Consider the following 20,234-nt stretch of genomic DNA (forward strand, 5'->3'; position numbering starts at 1 on the left):
TTTTGCCTTGAATTTTACTTGTTTCATATTTAAATAAGTTCTGACCGTTACATTAGTCATCTCGTGATGTTTCTGGTCTACTAATTTAAATAATCCTTTGTTTCTAACCACATGTTAATGCAGTTTTAGAAACAATAACACTATAATAATTACATATTAAGTACATTTTTATAACAGTGGATTTCAGTTGAAAATAAAGGATACAAGTTATTCACCCATTTAAAGAAAAAAGTATATTCGAACTAAGGACTTTTTGGTGCATTCTTTTTTGCACGTCATTTAGAATGTTTACTTCGATGCAACCAGTGAAGAGGAACAATCTCAAGCCGTTGCTTTAATTGTTTTCAGAAAAATCCAAGGGAGGCAATAATTTTGACCATGACTGTAGATCTGTCACAATGCTCACTCTTGTCTCTTTGTCTTAAATATTTACAAAGATGCTGAACAAAGAATTCCATTTACTCCATGAAAACTAAATACAAATTGCCATGTAAGGCCTGATTGATTTTATGCTGCCACCAAGTGGCTACAATGAAGATGTGTGGATTTCTATACCTGGTGGCAGATTTGACCATATTCAGCTTTCAAAAATGAGAAATAATAATTTAGGTAAAACCATTAAACACAAATCAATTCTACTTTTATTGTACATTCAAACATAAATCAAAGAATCAGTTGAGCCATGTAACTGGGCCATAGTATAAACATAAAAACAAAACATAAAATAAAAACCACGTAACAAGGCAGCATCCAAAGTGACAGATTTTGGTCTTCCTCCTCACACAGGAGGTCGAAAAAGTCTTAAGATTCGTCTTAAAGGGTTATTTCAAGCAAAAATGAAAATTCTGTCAACATGTAATCACCCTAATGTTGTTCCAAACACATATGACTTATTTTCTTTTATGGAACAAATAAGGAGATGTTACATTTACCTTCTTTGTATCCTTTTTTCCTTACAGTGAAAGTAAATGGTGACTGAGGCTAACATTCTGCACAAAATCTCCTTTTGTGTTCCATGGAAGTCAGTTACACTGGTATGGAACAACATGAGGGTGAGTAGATGATGAGAGAATGTTTATTTTTTTATTAAAAAATTCCTTGTTTGAAGATTTAAGAAAAATAAAAAATTGCTTTTCTTCTTTTTTTTTTCTGGTCAAGAAAGAGGAAATTAAACAACTGTTGGCCATTCTCTTGAGAAAATAAAATGCTAAGGGCATCCTCTGAACAGTTTTTGCTCCATTAATCATCCGTTACAAACGGAAGTGGATCAAAGACAGAAGTGTTTGGATTTTCACACCAACTCGAGTGTCTGCACTGTGCAGTCATGAGTGAAAGCCTCCAACAGTTACCTACAGAATAACAGTAAATGTTTCAGGCTCCATCTGCTTAAATACTTCAAAACTTTTCCAATGCCATCATTTCATCACTCGTGTATTGTTCCATCGTGGAGAATTGACCTTGGTCTTCACATCGTCGTCTGTTTCCCATCCGTCTTCCTCCTCCGGCTGATCTTCTTCATCAGTGGAAAACAGCTCATCCTCGAAGAATGATCCGCCCAGCCCGTACTCCTGGGTGTGAACGGAGACCTCATTGGACAGCAGATGTGGAGAGCCCTCAATGAAGTCAGCAAACCTGAGCCGATGATGTGTGTGAGTGAGAGCACTGTTAGTCACAATGATTCCATTTACTTCTTAACACACTGAGAATGTTTCATCAGTGTGTAATTCCAAACAAAAGAGGAAAAGTTTGTCTTCGTAAAATGTCATCAAATGAAATGGGTTGCAAAAGGTATTTCATTTTGAAGTCATTAGGCCATACAAACAATTATATTATTCAATACTCGCTGTAATAACAAGCAACCCAAGATGCATAATTTGATAAATGTATATAAAGTTTCACTTTATGAAGGAACTGTATTATATAAAATGTATTTGTTTTCTTGAATATACCTTTTAGGAGACTGGAGTCTAGAGACAGTCTTCCACGTGTTTAACTCTGGACTGCCGCAGTAATTTCTCAGTTCTTCTAGAGCTTTCTGAGTCTCTAATTCCCCTTGTCTCTGATACTCCTCTTCGGTCAGCAATCGTCGTGGTTCTAGTTTCTTTGGCTTCAGTTTCCTTTAAAACATTCATTCAGCAAAAAGAAAAATACTATACTTTATAATATACGAACCACTAGGAATGAGAATTACCATATCGCAAAGGCACTTACAATATGATAATGTACTGTACACCACACACAGTGTTTGATACATCTTAATTCTTCAGAATATTAAATAGGTTATCAGAGCGTGATCCTCAAAGTGTGTTCATATCTCACACCAATTACACTTAATATAAACACTTTCAACAGTTTTTACTTCCCAAGGAAATTGCTTTCACCGGCATACTGTCAGTATCTTCACAGAGTTCAAGTTTTGATGTGAAGATCTTCAGAGTAAAGACTATATTCTTCTGTTGTTTCGTCCTTCACGCTTTTATAACAAGCTGGTTTTTGATAGTTATCAGTGTGTTTAAGTACATGCAAACAAGAGGTTGACTGATTTAGAGGTCTAGGATTTTGCAGATACTTTTAAATATGGTGGTGGAAAAGGACAATAAACGATTAATCGTCCAATAGTTTTTAAAATCAATTTATAGCACGTTACAAATATTTTCTTAGAAATTCCTTACAATGACGAGTACAGACAATAAGGCAACAAGAGTCTTAAATGAATAAAATCCTAGATCCAATTTATTGTTCAACCAAGCCCGAAAAACACCAGGGTCTCTTATTTTCTATACTTGGCTCCATTACAATGCTCTATCTTTAAGTATTTACCAAATTAAGCTTGTCAAAACCTATTTTCTATTAGCAAATTTAATGTTTGGGAGTCTAAAATGTATTTTTCCAATTGACACACTAAAGCTGAAGATATAAATAACCACCTAAAGACAAATGTTTATTGTGAAACATCTTATGTGCCTAAAACTTTTGCACAGTACTGTACATTTCAAACCCAGCACCCAGTTCTGTACAAACCCAGATGAGGTTTATTGAGAAATAAGGTTTATTATTATTCACAAGATATGAAGTTGGAGACTTGATATAAGTGCTGAGGGGGCACTTTCCATATAATTGCAATTTTTTAAAATGCCCTCGCTTCAATTTAGAACACTTGATTATCTAATCAAAACAACAAAATATGCATTGAAGTGATGATAAAAATATGGATGAATATTGTCAATGAGGAAAGATTCAGATGCAGCAAATCCCCACGTGATTGTTTTTATTTCACCTCTACTGGCTGCTGTTATTGTCATGTCGTATCATCATATGTTTTGCTCTTGTTCTTTCCTTCTACTCTTATGCCATCTATTGGCTCTCTTTTGTTACTTCTCTCCTTTTCCCTCGCTCCCCAGCTGTCTCTCGTCTCCCCTTAATTCTTCGTCAATTTCCTTCCCACCTGATTCCGTTTTCCCCGCTGATTAGCGCTCTACTTCTTTCCCTGCCTTCATTGTCTGAGTCTCACTTGAGAACGCTACACGCTGTTACTATCCACAGTCAGAATTGTCGCTGTCCAGTCCTGTCCCGTATTTGTTTCCGCTCCTCTGCACCCCTCTCTCCGTTAACAACCTGGATTTGTGTTCTATTCAGTTCGCCCCTAGCTGCTAGAGGTCTGGTTGTTTATGTTTACCTTTCGCCTCTCAAGGAGAAGACTTTGTGTGCTGTTGTGATCTAATTACGAACTTTCATTAAAGACTGCTTTTTGTTATATCGCTTTTGGGTCCTCACTTACCGCACAACAGAAGACTCAGACCAGAAATGGACCCAGCGATCCCGAGTCCTCTTCTGCCGGCTGTCAAGCTCCAAGGGGCAATGTTAGGCAGACACGAGGGGGAGTTATCTGCTGCCCGACATGCCATTGAGGCCCTGGCTACTCAGGTCGCCGACCTCACCGGTCAACTCCATACTCTTCGCCTCGACTCTTCGGCCGCTTCCAGGTCTTCCGGGCCCCCTGAGCCCAGGATCAACAACCCGCCCTGCTATGCTGGTGAGCCCACGGAGTGCCGAGCTTTTCTGACTCAATGCGATGTTGTTTTCTCTCTCCAGCCCACCACCTACTCCTTGAGCAGGGCCCGCGTCGCATACGTGCTTTCTCTCCTCTCCGGACGGGCTCGTGAGTGGGGCACGACCATCTGGGAGACTTCCATCAAGACTTCAGGAGGGAGATGATCCGGGTTTTTGACAGTTCCGTGTTCGGCGAAGAGGCCTCCCGAGTCCTGTCCTCACTACGTCAGGGTAAGCGGTCCATCACGGATTATTCCATCGAGTTTCCGGACTCTCGCCGCCTCTTGCGACTGGAACGAGCCTGCCTTGCTCGCCCGCTTTCTGGAGGGTCTCTGCGCGGAGGTCAAGGACGAGATTCTCTCCCGTGAGGTTCCCACTCGAGTGGATTCCGCGATTGAACTCGCTATCCGCATCGAGAAAGGAATCGACCTTCACCGCCGGACCCGTAAGGCTGATTCTGCTTCTTTCTCAGCCCCTTTTTCCACTGCTCTACCATCCTCCTCCTTCGCCGCGCCGTCAGAGCCCATGCGGTTAGGGGGCATCCGCATCTCGGCTACAGAGGAGGAGCGAGGAATTAACCATTGCCTCTGTCTTTACTGCGGCGCTGCTACTCATCTCGTCACATCCTGTCCGGTAAAAGCCAGAGCTCACCAGTGATTGGAGAGCGACTGGTGAGCGCAACGACCCTGGCCTCTCCTTCAAGGTCCTGTTCCACATTCCCTGTCCACCTCCGTTGGACCGGCTCTTCCGCTTCCTGCAAGGCTCTGATTGACTCTGGGGCAGAGGGCTGTTTTATGGACGAGACTTGGGCTCGAGAGCACAGCATTCCCCTTTCTGATTTAAGGAAGCCCTCAGCCCTGTTTGCCCTGGACGGTAGTCCCCTCCCCGGGATTCAGCATGAGACGCTACCCTTGACCCTCACTGTCTCTGGTAATCACAGCGAGACCATTTCCTTTTTTAGTTTTCAGTCACCGTTTGTTCCTATTGTTTTAGGCCACCCTTGGCTAGTTCAACATAACCCCTCCATTAATTGGTCTAAGAACACCATCCTCTCTTGGAATGTCTCTTGTTATGTGAAATGTTTAACGTCTGCTATTCCCCCCATCTCCTCTGTCTCTCTCTCTCAGGAGGAGCCTGGTGATTTGACTGGTGTGCCGGAGGACTATCACGATTTGCGAGCGGTGTTCTGTCGTTCCCGAGCCGCTTCCCTCCCTCTGCACCGCTCATATGATTGTAAGATCGAGCTCCTCCCAGGAGCCACTCCCCCCCGCGGTAGACTTTACTCTCTGTCGGTTCCCGAGTGCCAAGCCCTTGAGGATTATTTATCCGCCTCGCTCGACGCCGGTACCATAGTCCCCTCCTCTTCTCCCGCCTGGGCGGGGTTTTTTTTTGTTAAGAAAAAGGACGGCTCTCTTCGGCCATGCATTGATTATCGAGGGCTGAAAGACATTACAGTTAAGAATCGTTACCCGCTCCCTCTGATGTCTTCAGCCTTCGAGATCTTGCAGGGAGCCAGATCCATCCATCCATCCATCCATCCATCCATCTTCAACCGCTTATTCGAAGTCGGGTCGCGGGGGCAGCTGCTCCAGCAGGGGGCCCCAAACTTCCCTATCCCGAGCCACATTAACCAACTCTGACTGGGGGACCCCGAGGCGTTCCCAGGCCAGTGTGGAGATGTAATCTCTCCACCTAGTCCTGGGTCTTCCCCGAGGCCTCCTCCCAGCTGGACGTGCCTGAAACACCTCCCTAGGGAGGCGGCCAGGGATAATCCTTACCAGATGCCCAAACCACCTCAACTGACTCCTTTCAACGCAAAGGAGCAGCGGCTCTACTCCGAGCTCCTCACGGATGACTGAGCTCCTCACCCTATCTCTAAGGGAGAAGCCCGCCACCCTTCTGAGGAAGCCCATTTCGGACGCTTGTACTCGCTGACCTAGTTCTTTTCGGTCATGACCCAACCTTCATGACCATAGGTGAGGGTAGGAACAAAATTGACCGGTAGATCGAGAGCTTTGCCTTCGGCTCAGCTCTCTTTTCGTGGACAACGGTGCGATAGAGCGAGTGCAATACCGCCCCGCTGCCCCGATTCTCCGGCCAACCTCCCGCTCCATTGTCCCCTCACTCATGAACAAGACCCCGAGGTACTTGAACTCCTTCACTTGGGGCAAAACCTCATTCCCTACCTGGAGTACGCACTCCATCGGTTTCCTGCTGAGAACCATGGCCTCAGAAGGAAACCAGGGAGCCAGATATTTTACTAAATTGGATCTGCGTAACGCTTACCATCTCGTGCGCATTAGGGAGCGGGACGAGTGGAAGACCGCATTTAATACCCCGTTAGGGCACTTTGAATATCGGGTCCTTCCGTTCGGCCTTGTCAACGCCCCAGCTGTCTTTCAGGCGCTCATCAACGACGTCCTAAGAGACATGCTGCACATTTTTGTTTTCGTTTATCTCGACGATATTTTGCTTTTTTCACCGTCACTCCAAATTCATGTCCTGCATGTTCGCCGCGTCCTTCAACGTTTATTGGAGAATCGCCTCTACGTTAAGGCAGAGAAGTGCACCTTCCATACCCCTTCAGTAGTTTTTCTTGGCTCTGTCATTTCCGCCGCGGGTATTGAGATGGATTCTGCCAAGGTCCAAGCCGTGCTTGACTGGCCCACTCCTAAGTCACGCGTCGAGCTGCAGCGCTTTCTCGGTTTTGCCAATTTTTAGCGACGCTTTATCCGCAATTTCAGTCAGGTGGCTTCCCCGACCGCCCTCACGTCCATCAAGACGCGCTTTAATTGGTCCGTCTCGGCCCAGAGGGCTTTTGACCTCCTTAAGAGCTGTTTTACGTCCACGCCCATCCTTCTTACCCCGGATTTGTCTAGACAGTTCATCGTCGAGGTAGACGCGTCCGAAGTAGGCGTGGGAGCCATTCTCTCCCAGCGTTCCGCTGCTGACAACAAGGTCCACCCTTGCGCGTTCTTTTCCCATCACCTGTCTCCGTCCGAACGTAATTACGATGTGGGGAACCGTGAGTTGCTCGCCATCCGCCTCGCTTTAGGCGAATGGCGACAATGGTTGGAGGGGGCGACTGTTCCGTTTATCGTTTGGACGGACCATAGAAATTTAGAGTACATTCGTTCCGCTAAACGTCTTAATGCACGCCAGGCTCGCTGGGCTCTATTTTTCACTCGATTCGAGTTTGTTATCTCCTACCGTCCGGGCTCTAAGAACATCAAGCCTGATGCCCTGTCGCGCCTCTTTCCTTCCTCGGTCCCCACGGACTCAAAGGAGATCCTCCCTAAGGGTTGCGTCATCGGGGCGGCGGTATGGGGAATCGAGAGACGGGTTAAACGGGCGCTTGGTAACACTCTTTCTCCGCGTAACTGTCCTAAACATCTCCTTTTCGTTCCTACCTCCACTCGCCTAGCCGTTCTTCAGTGGGCCCACTCGGCCAAGTTGGCAAGCCACCCCGGCGTCCGGGGCACGCTCGCGTCCATTCACCAGCGCTTTTGGTGGCCTACTCGAGAGCGTGATACGCGGCGTTTCATAGCAGCTTGCTCCATCTGCGCTCAGACTAATTCCGGTTACTCCCCCCTGGCGGGTCTCCTGAGACCACTTCCCATCCCCTCGCGACCGTGGTCCCATATTGCCCTAGACTTCATCACTGGTCTTCCTTCGTCGGCTGTTATTCTCACGGTTATTGATCGTTTCTCCAAGGCGGCCCATTTCATTCCCTCGCTAAACTCCCTCCGCCAAGGAGACGGCACAGATTGTTGTCGAAAATGTTTTCCGCGATTCACGGTCTCCCGTCCGACATCGTCTCAGACAGAGGTCCGCAGTTCACGTCTCTATTTTGGTGAGAGTTTTGTCGCTGATTGGAGCGTCCGTCAGTCTCTCGTCCAGCTTCCACCCTCAGGCTAACGGTCAAGCTGAGCGGGCCAATCAGACTGTTGGCGCATTCTGCGCAGCCTCTCCTTCCGCAACCCAGCGTCCTGGGCTGAGCACCTCCCTGGGCCGAATACGCCCATAACTCTCTTCCGTCGTCCGCTACCGGTCTGTCCCCTTTCAGTGTTGCCTTGGTTATCAACCTCCGCTGTTCACGTCGCAACTTCGCCGACTCCAGCGTCCCCTCCGCTCAAGCTTTAGTCCAGCGTTAGCGACGCACTTGGCAGAGTGTTAGTTCAGCCCTGCGCCGTTTTAGAGCCCAGACAGTTAAGGCTGCTAATAAGCGTAGATCCAAGAGTCCCAGATACTGCCGCGGTCAAAGGGTGTGGCTCTCCACCCTCAACCTTCCCCTTAGGTCCGCCCCTCGTAAACTGACCCCACATTTCATCGGCCCGTTCCGAATTTCTCAGGTCATTAACCCCGTTGCGGTACAACTTCTTCTCCCCCGCTATCTTCGCCGTGTTCACCCGGTTTTCCACGTCTCCTGTGTCAAGCCCACTGCCCGCGCTCCCACTCGTCCCTCTTCCCCCCCGTTCACGTTGAGGGCGTCCCCATCTACAGGGTCCGTAAGATTCTAGACATGCGTCCCCGGGGCCGTGGTCATCAGTTTCTGGTCGATTGGGAGGGATACGGTCCCGAGGAGAGAAGTTGGGTTCCCTCTCGGGATGTTCTGGACCGTTCGCTGATTGATGATTTCCTCCGGAACCGCCAGGTTTCCTCCTCGAGAGCGCCAGGAGACGCTCGCTGAGGGAGGGGGTACTGTCATGTCGTATCATCATATGTTTTGCTCTTGTTCTTTCCTTCTACTCTTATGCCATCTATTGGCTCTCTTTTGTTACTTCTCTCCTTTTCCCTCGCTCCCCAGCTGTCTCTCGTCTCCCCTTAATTCTTCGTCAATTTCCTTCGCACCTGATTCCGTTTTCCTCGCTGATTAGCGCTCTACTTCCTTCCCTGCTTTCTCTGCCTTCATTGTCTGAGTCTCACTTGAGAACGCTACACGCTGTTACTATCCACAATCAGAATTGTCGCTGTCCAGTCCTGTCCCGTATTTGTTTCCGCTCCTCTGCACCCCTCTCTCCGTTAACAACCTGGATTTGTGTTCTATTCAGTTCGCCCCTCGCTGCTAGAGGTCTGGTTGTTTATGTTTACCTTTCGCCTCTCAAGGAGAAGACTTTGTGTTCTGTTGTGATCTAATTACGAACTTTCATTAAAGACTGCTTTTTGTTATATCGCTTTTGGGTCCTCACTTACCGCACAACAGTTATACTGTAAAATCCTCTAAGCACCAGGCACAGAGGAACACATAGGAATAATAAAAACATACATCGGCAACTATCGGCATAGATTTGTGCCAATAACAATAGTTCCAAAGCCAATAAATCGGTCTACCTCTAATGAAAACACACTTGATGCAAAGACAAATAAATATGATGCATGATCTCATTGTTTTGAGTATTGGTCATCAGATAAAAAATAAAAATAGATTAAGTAAAATGCCAAAATAAAAAAAGAATTTAGGTTCTACACAAAATCATTGTATTGGCACACTCAACATTGCATAACTTGGCTGAATGAAAATAATTAGCTATAACAGAAAATATGACAGGGAAGAAGCATTTTTCTAAAGTGCTTCCCCTGAGGAGAGAATTGGATACTCACTGATACAGCTGGAGAGCCATGGAAAAAGGGTACTCCATGTTCTTGGAGCAGAATGCTGCCACTATGATAGCAAAAGCCACTTGCTGGACCTGAATACCAGCGTACACCAGCAAAAGGCCAAATATCTGTAACGTCCAGGACAGTATGTTGATACTTCGTTCCTCCGCAAGGGGGCCATAACGGTAACACACTGCAAAACTGATGAACCCGACAACAAGTACATAACCTAAACATATATATAAAGAACAATCAGCAATAGACATTTGATACTTTGCAAAGGCTACTATAAGGAAATTACAAAACATGAAATCAAAAGATTTGATTGTGAAGTTTGTTGTTCAAAGGAAGAAAAATAATTATCATTAATGAAATTGTAATAATGTTCTCTGGCCTAGGAGTAACTTTTATTTTCTGCTGATATAACCATGGCCACACAGGCAGGGAAAAGTAATATTATCCAATAAATTCTTAGCCCACTTTTCATGGTCCAAACAGCAGGTCTTTCACACAGTAATGTATTGCATTATGGAAGATACATTTGTTGCAAATGCAGTTTCATGGTGTCTTTAAGAGCGTACAAAAAAAAAAAAGTCTAAAAAAAGAAAGAAAAGACCATCTACACATTTCCCAAGATTAAATTTGACACAGAATTACACAGTCTAGAATAGGCCCCAATATTTTGAAGGTGGTATCTTACCGATGACCAGATGCCAGTGTTCTTTCAGAATTAGCTGCAGGTTCCGAAATACCAGCTGGATGATGTAGAGCGAAAAAGACCAGCCTCCCATCACCAGCACATAGAAAGGGCTTTTCTACAGGCCAAAGAAACAAACACATTTGAAGGTAATAGGAAATTAGGGCATTTAATAAGATTTAACACATAATTGCTACACAAACCAAGAAATGTGTACAATTTTTACCTTGGGTAAAAAACGGCTAATCACAAAGATGAGGATGAGGAGGGAGGCAATCATGCCAGTGCTCATGCCTGCCGAGTAGTAGAATACTTGACTCCTATAAGACAGATGATGCAGGTGAGACTACAGGGAGTTTTACAAATTATCTCTAACAACTAAAACCTAAGCTGTGTCATCTACAGTAGGAAAAGACCAATTGGGCTGATTGAACTGTTGTATTTAGATTGGGGTGAAACTAATAGATTTGGTGTGAACATTTTTGGCTTTATCTATTAGACCACCTGCCAAGAGATGATTATTCCTAACAATTAATGAATTAAAAGGATAAACAAGTATCAAAAGCAACAGAATTTATCTGAGCTGCAAATAAACAAAACATATTAAAGGGATAGTTCACCCAAAAAAGGAAATTCTCCCATCATTTTCTCACCCTCATGTCATCCCAGATGTGTTTGACTTTCTTTCTTCTGCTGACCACAAATTAAGATTTTTAGATCAGTATGCAGATCAGTATATTTTACTATAAATCTCTACTTTAATGCGAAAGAATGTGAAAGCGGAGATTTATAGTAAAAAAGGATTGAAATATTGATCTGTTTCTCACCCACTCTTATCATATCGATTCAGAAGACATGGATTAAACCACTGGAGTCGTATGGATTACTTGTATGCTGCCTTTATGTGATTTTTGGAGCTTGAAAGTTCAGGCCACCAGGAGCATGCCCCCTGACCCCCCTAGAGGGTCCATGGTCCACCCACCATAGTCTCACAAAATCCTGTGGGAAAAACTGGCTAAAATATTATTTTAAAAATCTAAGTTTTGTTCAGCAGAAGAATGAAAGTTATACACATCTGGGATGGCATGAAGGTGAGTAAATGATGAGAGAAATTTTGGGTGAACTATCCCTATAACTTAATGTTTTATTAATTTCACTTACCTACTGAGCGTGTCTGCATAGAAGAACAGAAGCACTCCAGCCACAAACACCACAATTAGATAGATATCAAAATCTACAAGAAATAAAATAATGTAATCTTCAAAACATTAACAAAACCATAAACATGAAGGTTGTATAATGTAGTATTATCGGAAGGAATGTTTGTAATGAGTTTTCCATCCAAAATAATTTTAATTTTTTAACAAATGAACATAGATCATTTTTAGAACTGGAAAAAGGTCAAGAATTATGTATTATTCCAATGCATTTTGGAAATGTGTAACACACTGTGTATTACAAATATAAATTAATTATAATCATGAAAACTTTATTTATGCATTTTACACCCAAATAGCAAGTCTCTTTTAACTCACGTCGACTGGGATGTACTGTGTAGAGTGTCCGGGAGTCTGAGGGGTCCACTCGGAAACAGGTCTTGTTGCTAAAGAGACTGATGCTCACGGTGGTCTCATTAGTCTGTTCTCGAATGAAGTACTGCATGAGTTTCCAGATGCTGAAATGCTCAAGCTCCAGCAGATCCTGCTCATCATTTACTACAGTCACTTTCAGTTTTGTGGTGCTCCATACTTTCACCTGTCAGTCAAACAAAGGGGAGGGGCTTTTGCCATTAATCCACACTGTTAACATTACTGATCTCACACTGACACATAAATCAAAACTGAATATCGTTTACCTGTATTCTAGTCCATGCTTCCCCCCATCCAGGTGTGATGCTATTATTGTAGCAAAAATGCTGGGCGCTTTGTGTTTTGATCTCTTGTCCATCTTTAATTTCTATGATAGGGCGGGTGGCACCTAATCAAAAAAGAAAATGAATGATTTGATGTAATAAGAGAGAATGAAGGTGGGAGTGGCTCCATTATGTTAATATAGTGCTGAGCATTGTTTTCGAGCTGGACAATATTTTCAAATGACTGACACAATACATTTACTGAATCATTATAAGCCACATAAAAATATCCACACAAAACACTGGTACATTTAGTTGAATCTTCGGAGTTTTAAAAAGGCACATGTTTTACCAATAAATTATAAATAGTGTAGGTTTCCTCAAATTGTGATGTGAAATGTCATTTACAACAAATAAGGATAAAACATGAATAGGATAAACATTGACTTAGATTTGAGAAAACGTTTAATTGTAAAACATTGTCTGTTTTCACACTCAATTACATGAACAATACACCAAGTACGCTAACAACACTTAGCTTTCTTAACTTTTCTAAGCAATTAGCAAGATATTTAAATAAAAACAATAACTTAACCTGACTAACATTCACTTACCTGACATCTGCACAAAAAACAGAAGGAAAAGCAACGCAGTAGTTAAGCTAACAAATACTCTAACAGTTTTTGTTTTGAACCCACTTTCGGATTTCATGAATCCCGCCATGATGTCTCCTCGCGTTCCTTCGGTGGTCGCAGTGACGTTACAGACGAGACTCGAGACGTGAGCAGCGTCATCTGCTGCAGTGGAGTGAACAGGACCACGTGCGTCGCATTGAAAGATACTGTGTGAATATATATAATTTTGTTTTTTGTTTATCAGCTGATATCATGCTGTCTCAATATTTTATTAATATTAAAAAATATATATTAATATTTTTGGTTTGAAACATCTAATAACAATGTGAAATTTCTTAAACTCATTAATAATGGCAAGAATTACGCATTTCTAAAATATTATGACATTTAAAAGAAGTTTCTTTAAAAGCTAGTAATTTAAACAAAACCTACTAATTGCAGTAATAAAAAAACATCCATAATAATTTTCAGATCTTTAAAATATTTAAATAGATTGTTTATAAGCATATAACAATATGTTTGTAAACATGAATTTAGTGTGATAAAATCACTTACTAACATTTTCTGTGTAAAGTTCTACCCAACTTTGCGACTTCTTGCCATGATGATGTAATATCAACAAATCCTAAAACAGCTGTAAACATTATGATTCAAAGAACTTTACAGCTCAAACAATGCATGACTTTTGGAAGAATTAGAAGAATTCATTCAAGTGCTTTTATGAAATTATAAGCTCCACATTTCTGCCTTTAAACCCTCCAGAAATTGTCCCCATTCACTTCCATTATAAGTGTCTCACTGGAACCTCAATTTTTTGTCTCTCTCTGGTTTTCTACCCAATTTGGAATACCCAATTCACACACGCCCCACTGAGAGCGAGAACCACATTATAGTGACCATGAGGAGGTTACCCCATGTGACTCTACCCTCCCTAGCAACCTGGCTAATTTGATGGTTTAGGAGGCCAGGCTGGAGTCACTATGTTGACTCCAGGGGTGGTAGTCAGCATCAACACTCGCTGAGCAACCCAGGCCCCAGATCTTTGCTTTTTTTTATGAGTCAGAGTTTTTTGTGGTAATCAACATTATGCCACAAATGCTGTCGATTGAGCATAACTTGTATTGAACCCAAAATATTCCTTTAAAGGTATATACAGATTAGAAACTTCTCTCATTATTACTAACCCTCATTTTGTTCCAAATGTTTGGTTGAAAGTTAGGGGCTGACAGCCTCAGTCACCATTCACTGTCATTGTATAGAAAAAAGATGCAATGGAAGTGGATGGTGACTGAGGCTATCACTCTCCTTTTTTGTTCCACAGCAGAAAAAAGTCATACCACAAGGGTGAGAAATGTCAGGGAATTGTCCAATAAAGAGAAATAACACAATAAAAGTCTTTGGATTCTTTTCACCATCAGCAGACAGTTTATTCAGCTGGAAGAGATATCTCATTCAAAAGAAGTCTCCCAATAATCATTTCCTTACAAATTACAAACAAACAATATCTTACCATATTCAACTAAAACTCTGATTGCTTACTTGCATAAACACATGTCACTGTCAGGTTAACCCATTCTCTGGCCTAGGCCATCTCACTTGAAAGTTGCCCTAAACTGAGACTATCAATTAAAATTGGAGATGGCAATGTCTGGTACAATTAGTGTGGTATTTGTTAGAAGCCCTATCTAAGACACAGTAATGTAACAACACAGATAAAAGAAGCTAGAATCTAGAGTGAAGGTTACATATGAGAATGATACATGTGAAATAAATTTCTAGAAAATTATAACAACTTTTTGTGGGTAACTATACCTTTAAGCATTTGTTACAATCGTGTCATTAGTTCTGCACTAGCCTCTCTGCTTTGTTTTACATCGTCTTTTCCTGTTGTGGTTCCTCTTAAAATCCACCCTGCCTCTTAAAGGCTCCTGCCCTCATTATAGTTTGAAAACACTTGCTCTTACTTTCCTTACATTACATTTCATCTCTGTCACGTTCTCTTTTTTGTCCATGAAATGGACTAAACCAATAAAACTATACTAGATTGATAATATGAAGGGAAAAAATTTCTATGATCAGTTCATTCTTCTAAGAAAAGATGAACATATGAACATATCAACTGAAGAACCGAAATAATTTTCACCTTTGTCTACATTACTTCTATAAAGTGAGCTGAAACAAAATATATAAACCCAAGTATTCACCAGCAGCTGAAGACATTTGATACTGGGAGATTGTCACAGGCATTTTACCCTGCACATAAAATAATCATAGAATCATTTTTCATACAGAAATTCATTTAAATAAGTTTTAATCACAGAAAAATATGCATGGATATGATTCTGTGTAAAAGGATACTGTATCTTTCCCTTATTTCTGTGGGTCTTTGTGCAGGGTGGAGACCAACATTTTTACATAGAATCAAAGATCTATACAAGAATTTATAGGATGAGAAGTTGAGTTGCCTTTGCAGATGTACAGTATAGTTTTTAGGTTTGCATTTGTGTATAAAGATAACTGGTCCACTTTGGAGATAGCTGACTCTGGAGTATAAATATCTGGGGTCAGCCCCAAGCTTCTCCTGAGTGGAAATCTGGAACAATTGTGGCAGCAGCGGAAAGAGGGGTGGAGTATCCCACAGTGAAGTTCTGCAGTCCCAGCAGCAGACATTTCCAACTGTAGCGAAGAGCTTTTCCTACATTCTGTGAAACAAAAAGCATGTTGAAAAAGTCAATTTCAACATCAAAGAATTGATACACTGCACACACATATTGCACAACAAATACACTGTAAAAAAACAACAAAACAAAAACCTGGAAGCTGTGGTTACCAGAATAATTATGTAACAAATACAGTAGAAATGTAAACCACTTTGAAGAACAGACTGTACATTTTACAGTTTAAAACTGTTGTTTTAATGTATATTTTAAGGTGCAGTAGCATCGTTTATATTATTAAATGATAAACTTCATAGATTAGACTTCTGAAATTGTAAAAATCAGTTTTTCACTTTATAATGTATTGTTAATCCCGTAGTAATTACAGAAGGGCATATGATCAGGGTTGGGGAGGAACAGAATACATGTAACAGGATTACGTTTTTAAAATACAAAATATAAGTAACTGTATTCCACTACAGTTACAATTTAAATAATTGGTAATCTGAATACAGTTACATTCAAAAGTATTTTGATCACTGAAGAGATTACTTTGCATTTTATTGTCATTGTTTTTATTTAATATTTAGTCCTTTCAGATGGAAAAATGTATTCATATAAATGATGTGATCCAAAGTGCATTTGAACAGCGGTGAAACACTTTCTTATGTCTTATGATGTGTTGCATTCATACAAGCAGACAGAGAAGTACGTTTGAAGTAAGTTTGAAGCAGAAGAAATATAGATAAACCTTGTGTAAATTGCCAGCTTTACGCTAAGCTAAAATGCTATTTCTAGCCATTTTACATACACATGTTACCAGACACGATCATATTTTATATCAAGAAAATTCATGTTGGATCATATTTTCTTTTTTTTCAAGTAAGACGTTTGATATTAGGGCAAAAATCATATTGTAATAATTTTTTATTGTTTTCCTGTTAAAAATATCTAAAAATCCTTAAAACAAGATCAATTAGATTAATCTTGTTTTAGAAACAACACTGCATCAAATATTTAGGTTTTTCAGAGAATGTATTTTTAACATGTGTATTTTGTCCTTCTGTACTGGCAGAGATTTTATAGTCAAAACAAATAAAAAAAATCAACCAGTGCTGAAGAATTAATCCAAAGTATCTAGAATACGTTACTGGCCTTGAGTAATCTAACGGAATGCAAATTATATTTTACAGCATGTATTCTGAAATCTGTAGGGGAATACATTTAAAAAATAACCCTCCCAACCCTATATATGATGATATGAAGTTCACCAATAGTGGCCCTTCTAGGAGCAATGACCAGTAATCATGTAGAGACAGTGTGCTCAGTCTCACTCACACAAACACTAAACACTAAACACCATCAGGGTAACACATGTGAAATAAAAAGTAATGCAGTAAATATTAACTAAACTACATTAAATATGACACAGAACACACCAAAGTACATAACTGATATTAAAAATAAGAACTATTCCCATAAAACATAATGAAATGTAATGGGTCACGCAGGAAATTCTGGGAAAGACCGATCACTGTTTTTTACCATCATTTTAAAAATATTTTACTGTAAAAAGTACATGTACTCTCTTTTTAGACATAATATAAATTTCAGCCATTAATTATACAGGAAAATCATACTTTTTACATCTAAAAAAAATAATATTTACAACATTTTACTGTAAAACTGCATGTAATGTTTTTTTAAATATATTTAAAGGTATCAACTCATTAACCAATGTATGTTTTTTTTTGGGGGTTTTTTTACCATTAAAAGTACAGATTAAAATGTTAAAATGTAACAGTGTAAAATTAAAGGAGGAGGCGAGTACTGGCTTGACAATATAAATAATGTTTAATGATAAATTAAACAAAACAAAAACACGAACGCGTACAGGGCAGCTGCCTGTTGCTCTCTCTCTCTCCCGATCTGCCGCCTTTATCCCTCTCGTCGGCTTGATTAGCCTGATTAGGGGCCGGGCATGCGTCATCATGGCCCGGCCCCATCCTCATCCTTGCCACACTTCTCCCTCCATCCACAATACAAAACAACCAACACATTACTACAATACATCTCTGATATAATATTAATCCCAATTCCTTACATTCTGTTAAACTATTTCAATAATCAAATTAAATGGACTTAACAGAACACCATGATATAATCAATTGTTTTCAGATCTTGTTATGTCAGATCTTATAGAGAACATTTATTTGTCCACTACACTTTGGCCTTCAGTAAATCTGAACCAATTTAAATCATTTAAACAATTGCTTTATCACCTACACAGTAAAAAAACAAACAAAAAATACAAGCATGTTGTTTACAGGCATAGGAGTCGCTTTTCATTAGTGTACTGTATATCCTCAGAAACAGGATGCACAGCTTCATCTTGAGGGAGGAAATTTCTGCTACATCACAATGAATCACTGCATGAGACCTGAGTGCCCCCCTTCCTGTCAAAATAATAACTGTAAATGCCTGAAAGTCTGACTATGTAGCCTCATAGTGATTCGGGTACACTTTTAAAGGACTCTATATGGCCAACACACATGTGACTTCATATAATGCAATGCCATATAATGATAATTCATGTATTGAAAGAAGAGGAGTGCATTTTCAGTAGACAATCTATTGGTTTTGTTTTTAGGTGATTTTTGATTGATTACTTCAATTTTGAGTGCCTGATTGGCTATGCATGATCTCATTGATCACGGTTGAAGATTGATCATGGTTTCAAGTGGCTAATTCAAAGTTAGTGCTAATTCTTAGCTTTTTCAAAAATATGAAATATAAATCGGACTTGTACCATTGTAAAATTTAATAGAACAAACCAAGAAATACAGCAAGAATGAATGATAATGAGAAAAAGTGTAGTTTTAGGACCAACGTACTGTCTGTCAATAAAGCCACTATATGTAAACTTTTAAAGATTTACACTGAATCAAATTAACACACCTGTTCACTAAAATTTTATGGAAGTGAGAAAAATAATCGGCCACTTCACGAAAACATTCCACCATCATTATATTTACCATTTCTGTATGTACAGGCACAAAATTAGGAAATAACCCAATAAAGAAAAATTGAACATACTTTTTTGTACTTCTTATACTTTGCTTTCTTTTTTGCTTTCTTGTCCTCCTTTTGTTGCTGTTGGGTGTTGTCTTCATCTACGAGAGGCTCATAAGATCTCTCCGGCTGAAAAGTGAAGTGCATATCTCTGGCCCTCTTCTCCTCCGGTTGACTGAGACTGTGCTCCGGAGCACCGGTGTCGACCTGCCGCCTGTAGCTGCAACTGACATCCTGTTGATTAGCGTTATCAAATAGACCAAGCCACGGGACACAGAGGAGAGACCTGGGCTTCATGTTTTTGTGTCCCCTGTTAGGACTTTCAGATTGCACACACACATCCCCTTGGAGCCTGTCAGGGGTTTGGCTGGACTCCAGCCCTCTTTGGAGCCCCACATAAAGGTCACACCAGAGGAGGGTCTGAAGGATTGGAGTAGGACAATAAAGTTTTCTTGTAGACATTTTATGGTCAGTCAATATTCAGTTCTATTAAAATTCTTTACTTTTTCTTTAAGCATTTCTAAAGTTTTCTGCATTTAACTAATTTGCATATTAACCCATATGTGATGTTCGGGTAATTTTAGACCAATTTAAAGAAAATGGTTTCCTTCATCTGAGTGGTACAAGGCTTGGTGACTTTTCCTACTCTTATCTGCACACGCTACACAGATCTAGACTCAGTTTGATAATTCTAGGTGGTTTAATCAAACAATGTAAAACAGTGTAACACTCATCATGTCTGTGTCAAATGTGTCCAGCCATAGGAAATGAATGAGTGAGACTAAAACACAGAGCAATTATTTTACACCCACACACACCGATTGTGAGGACATCTCATAGACTTCCATTGTTTTCCTATCAGGCTAATTATATTTTCTTTCTTGTTTACCGTCACACAAACCTGTGTATCACTAAATAAATAATGTAAAGATCAACATCGTCTGACATGTTTTTCAGTCTTTTTTTTTTTTACAAGTATACAAAAAATGCCCCTTTTCACAATTTTACTATATTATTATGTAAAATAGTGTCAATAGTGATAACATTTGGTCCTCACAAGTATAGACACATCTGCACACACATACAAATAAAAAAAGTCTGACCAAGAAAGTTTATGCTAGAATGTTGATGCTTGAAATAATTGATAACTGGCAAAATGCTTTTCTTTTCTTTGTTACAGCATGGTCAGGTTTGACTGTAAACATACTGTTACATCATTGACATTTCAAATCTGACATTTAGAATCTGACATTTAAAAAAAAAGAGGTTTGAAACTTTTTTAAAATTCGTAAAATATTTTTCCTTTATAATGTGTAAATATATATCCAGTGTATAAAAATAAATATATTTAGAAATGTTATTTGATACAAATTGGGTCAAATACAGGTGAAACTCGAAAAATTAGAATATCGTGCAAAAGTTCATTAATGTCAGCAGTCTTCCCCATGATTGTGAATTCAACTGAACCAGACTGAGAGACCATTTAAAGGCTCAGGAACCCTTTGCAGGTGTTTAGCTGATTAGAGTGTGACACTTTGAGCCTACAATACTGAACCTTTTCACAATATTCTAATTTTCTGAGATTCTGAATTTGGGGTTTTCATAAGCTGTAAGCCATAATCATCAAAATTATATCAAATAAAGGCTTGAAATATCTTACTTTGCTTGTAATG

At 40.4% G+C, this 20,234-nt stretch overlaps 2 protein-coding genes across 3 annotated transcripts; both read right to left on the reverse strand.

Moving 5' to 3' along the window:
- Nucleotides 1-685: 685 nt before the first annotated feature.
- nemp1 (nuclear envelope integral membrane protein 1) lies at nucleotides 686-12,934 on the reverse strand. 2 transcript variants are annotated; one of them, XM_052092030.1, is made up of 9 exons: nucleotides 12,812-12,934; nucleotides 12,201-12,322; nucleotides 11,881-12,100; nucleotides 11,507-11,579; nucleotides 10,572-10,665; nucleotides 10,349-10,463; nucleotides 9,652-9,877; nucleotides 1,950-2,117; nucleotides 686-1,632 (listed from the first exon to the last, which is right to left on the reverse strand). In XM_052092030.1, the coding sequence occupies exons 1-9, from the start codon at nucleotides 12,918-12,920 to the stop codon at nucleotides 1,416-1,418; spliced, it is 1,344 nt and encodes a 447-aa protein (XP_051947990.1). In that variant the 5' UTR covers nucleotides 12,921-12,934; the 3' UTR covers nucleotides 686-1,415. The 2 variants fall into 2 exon arrangements, with proteins under 2 accessions (XP_051947990.1, XP_051947991.1); XM_052092031.1 differs by having other exon boundaries at nucleotides 12,896-12,932.
- A 1,306-nt stretch (nucleotides 12,935-14,240) lies between these two features.
- On the reverse strand, nucleotides 14,241-18,909 carry si:dkey-126g1.9 (uncharacterized protein C1orf115). The gene is made up of 2 exons (XM_052091902.1): nucleotides 18,586-18,909; nucleotides 14,241-15,534 (listed from the first exon to the last, which is right to left on the reverse strand). Exons 1-2 carry the CDS (start codon nucleotides 18,856-18,858, stop codon nucleotides 15,397-15,399), a joined length of 411 nt encoding a protein of 136 aa, XP_051947862.1. The 5' UTR covers nucleotides 18,859-18,909; the 3' UTR covers nucleotides 14,241-15,396.
- Nucleotides 18,910-20,234: the final 1,325 nt, after the last annotated feature.

Source organism: Xyrauchen texanus, chromosome 25 (assembly GCF_025860055.1).
Source record: "Xyrauchen texanus isolate HMW12.3.18 chromosome 25, RBS_HiC_50CHRs, whole genome shotgun sequence".
Taxonomy (NCBI): domain Eukaryota; kingdom Metazoa; phylum Chordata; class Actinopteri; order Cypriniformes; family Catostomidae; genus Xyrauchen; species Xyrauchen texanus.

Coding starts and splice junctions, on each gene's coding strand:
- nemp1 (XM_052092030.1), bottom strand. CDS start 12,920: ATGGCGGGATTCATGAAATCCGAAAGTGGGTTCAAAACAAAAACTGTT. Junction 12,101..12,200: donor AAGCATGGACTAGAATACAG/GTAAACGATATT, acceptor TTTGACTGACAG/GTGAAAGTATGGAGCACCAC. Junction 2,118..9,651: donor ATGGCTCTCCAGCTGTATCA/GTGAGTATCCAA, acceptor AATGTTTTAAAG/GAAACTGAAGCCAAAGAAAC.
- si:dkey-126g1.9 (XM_052091902.1), bottom strand. CDS start 18,858: ATGAAGCCCAGGTCTCTCCTCTGTGTCCCGTGGCTTGGTCTATTTGAT. Junction 15,535..18,585: donor AGTATAAGAAGTACAAAAAA/GTATGTTCAATT, acceptor TTTGTTTCACAG/AATGTAGGAAAAGCTCTTCG.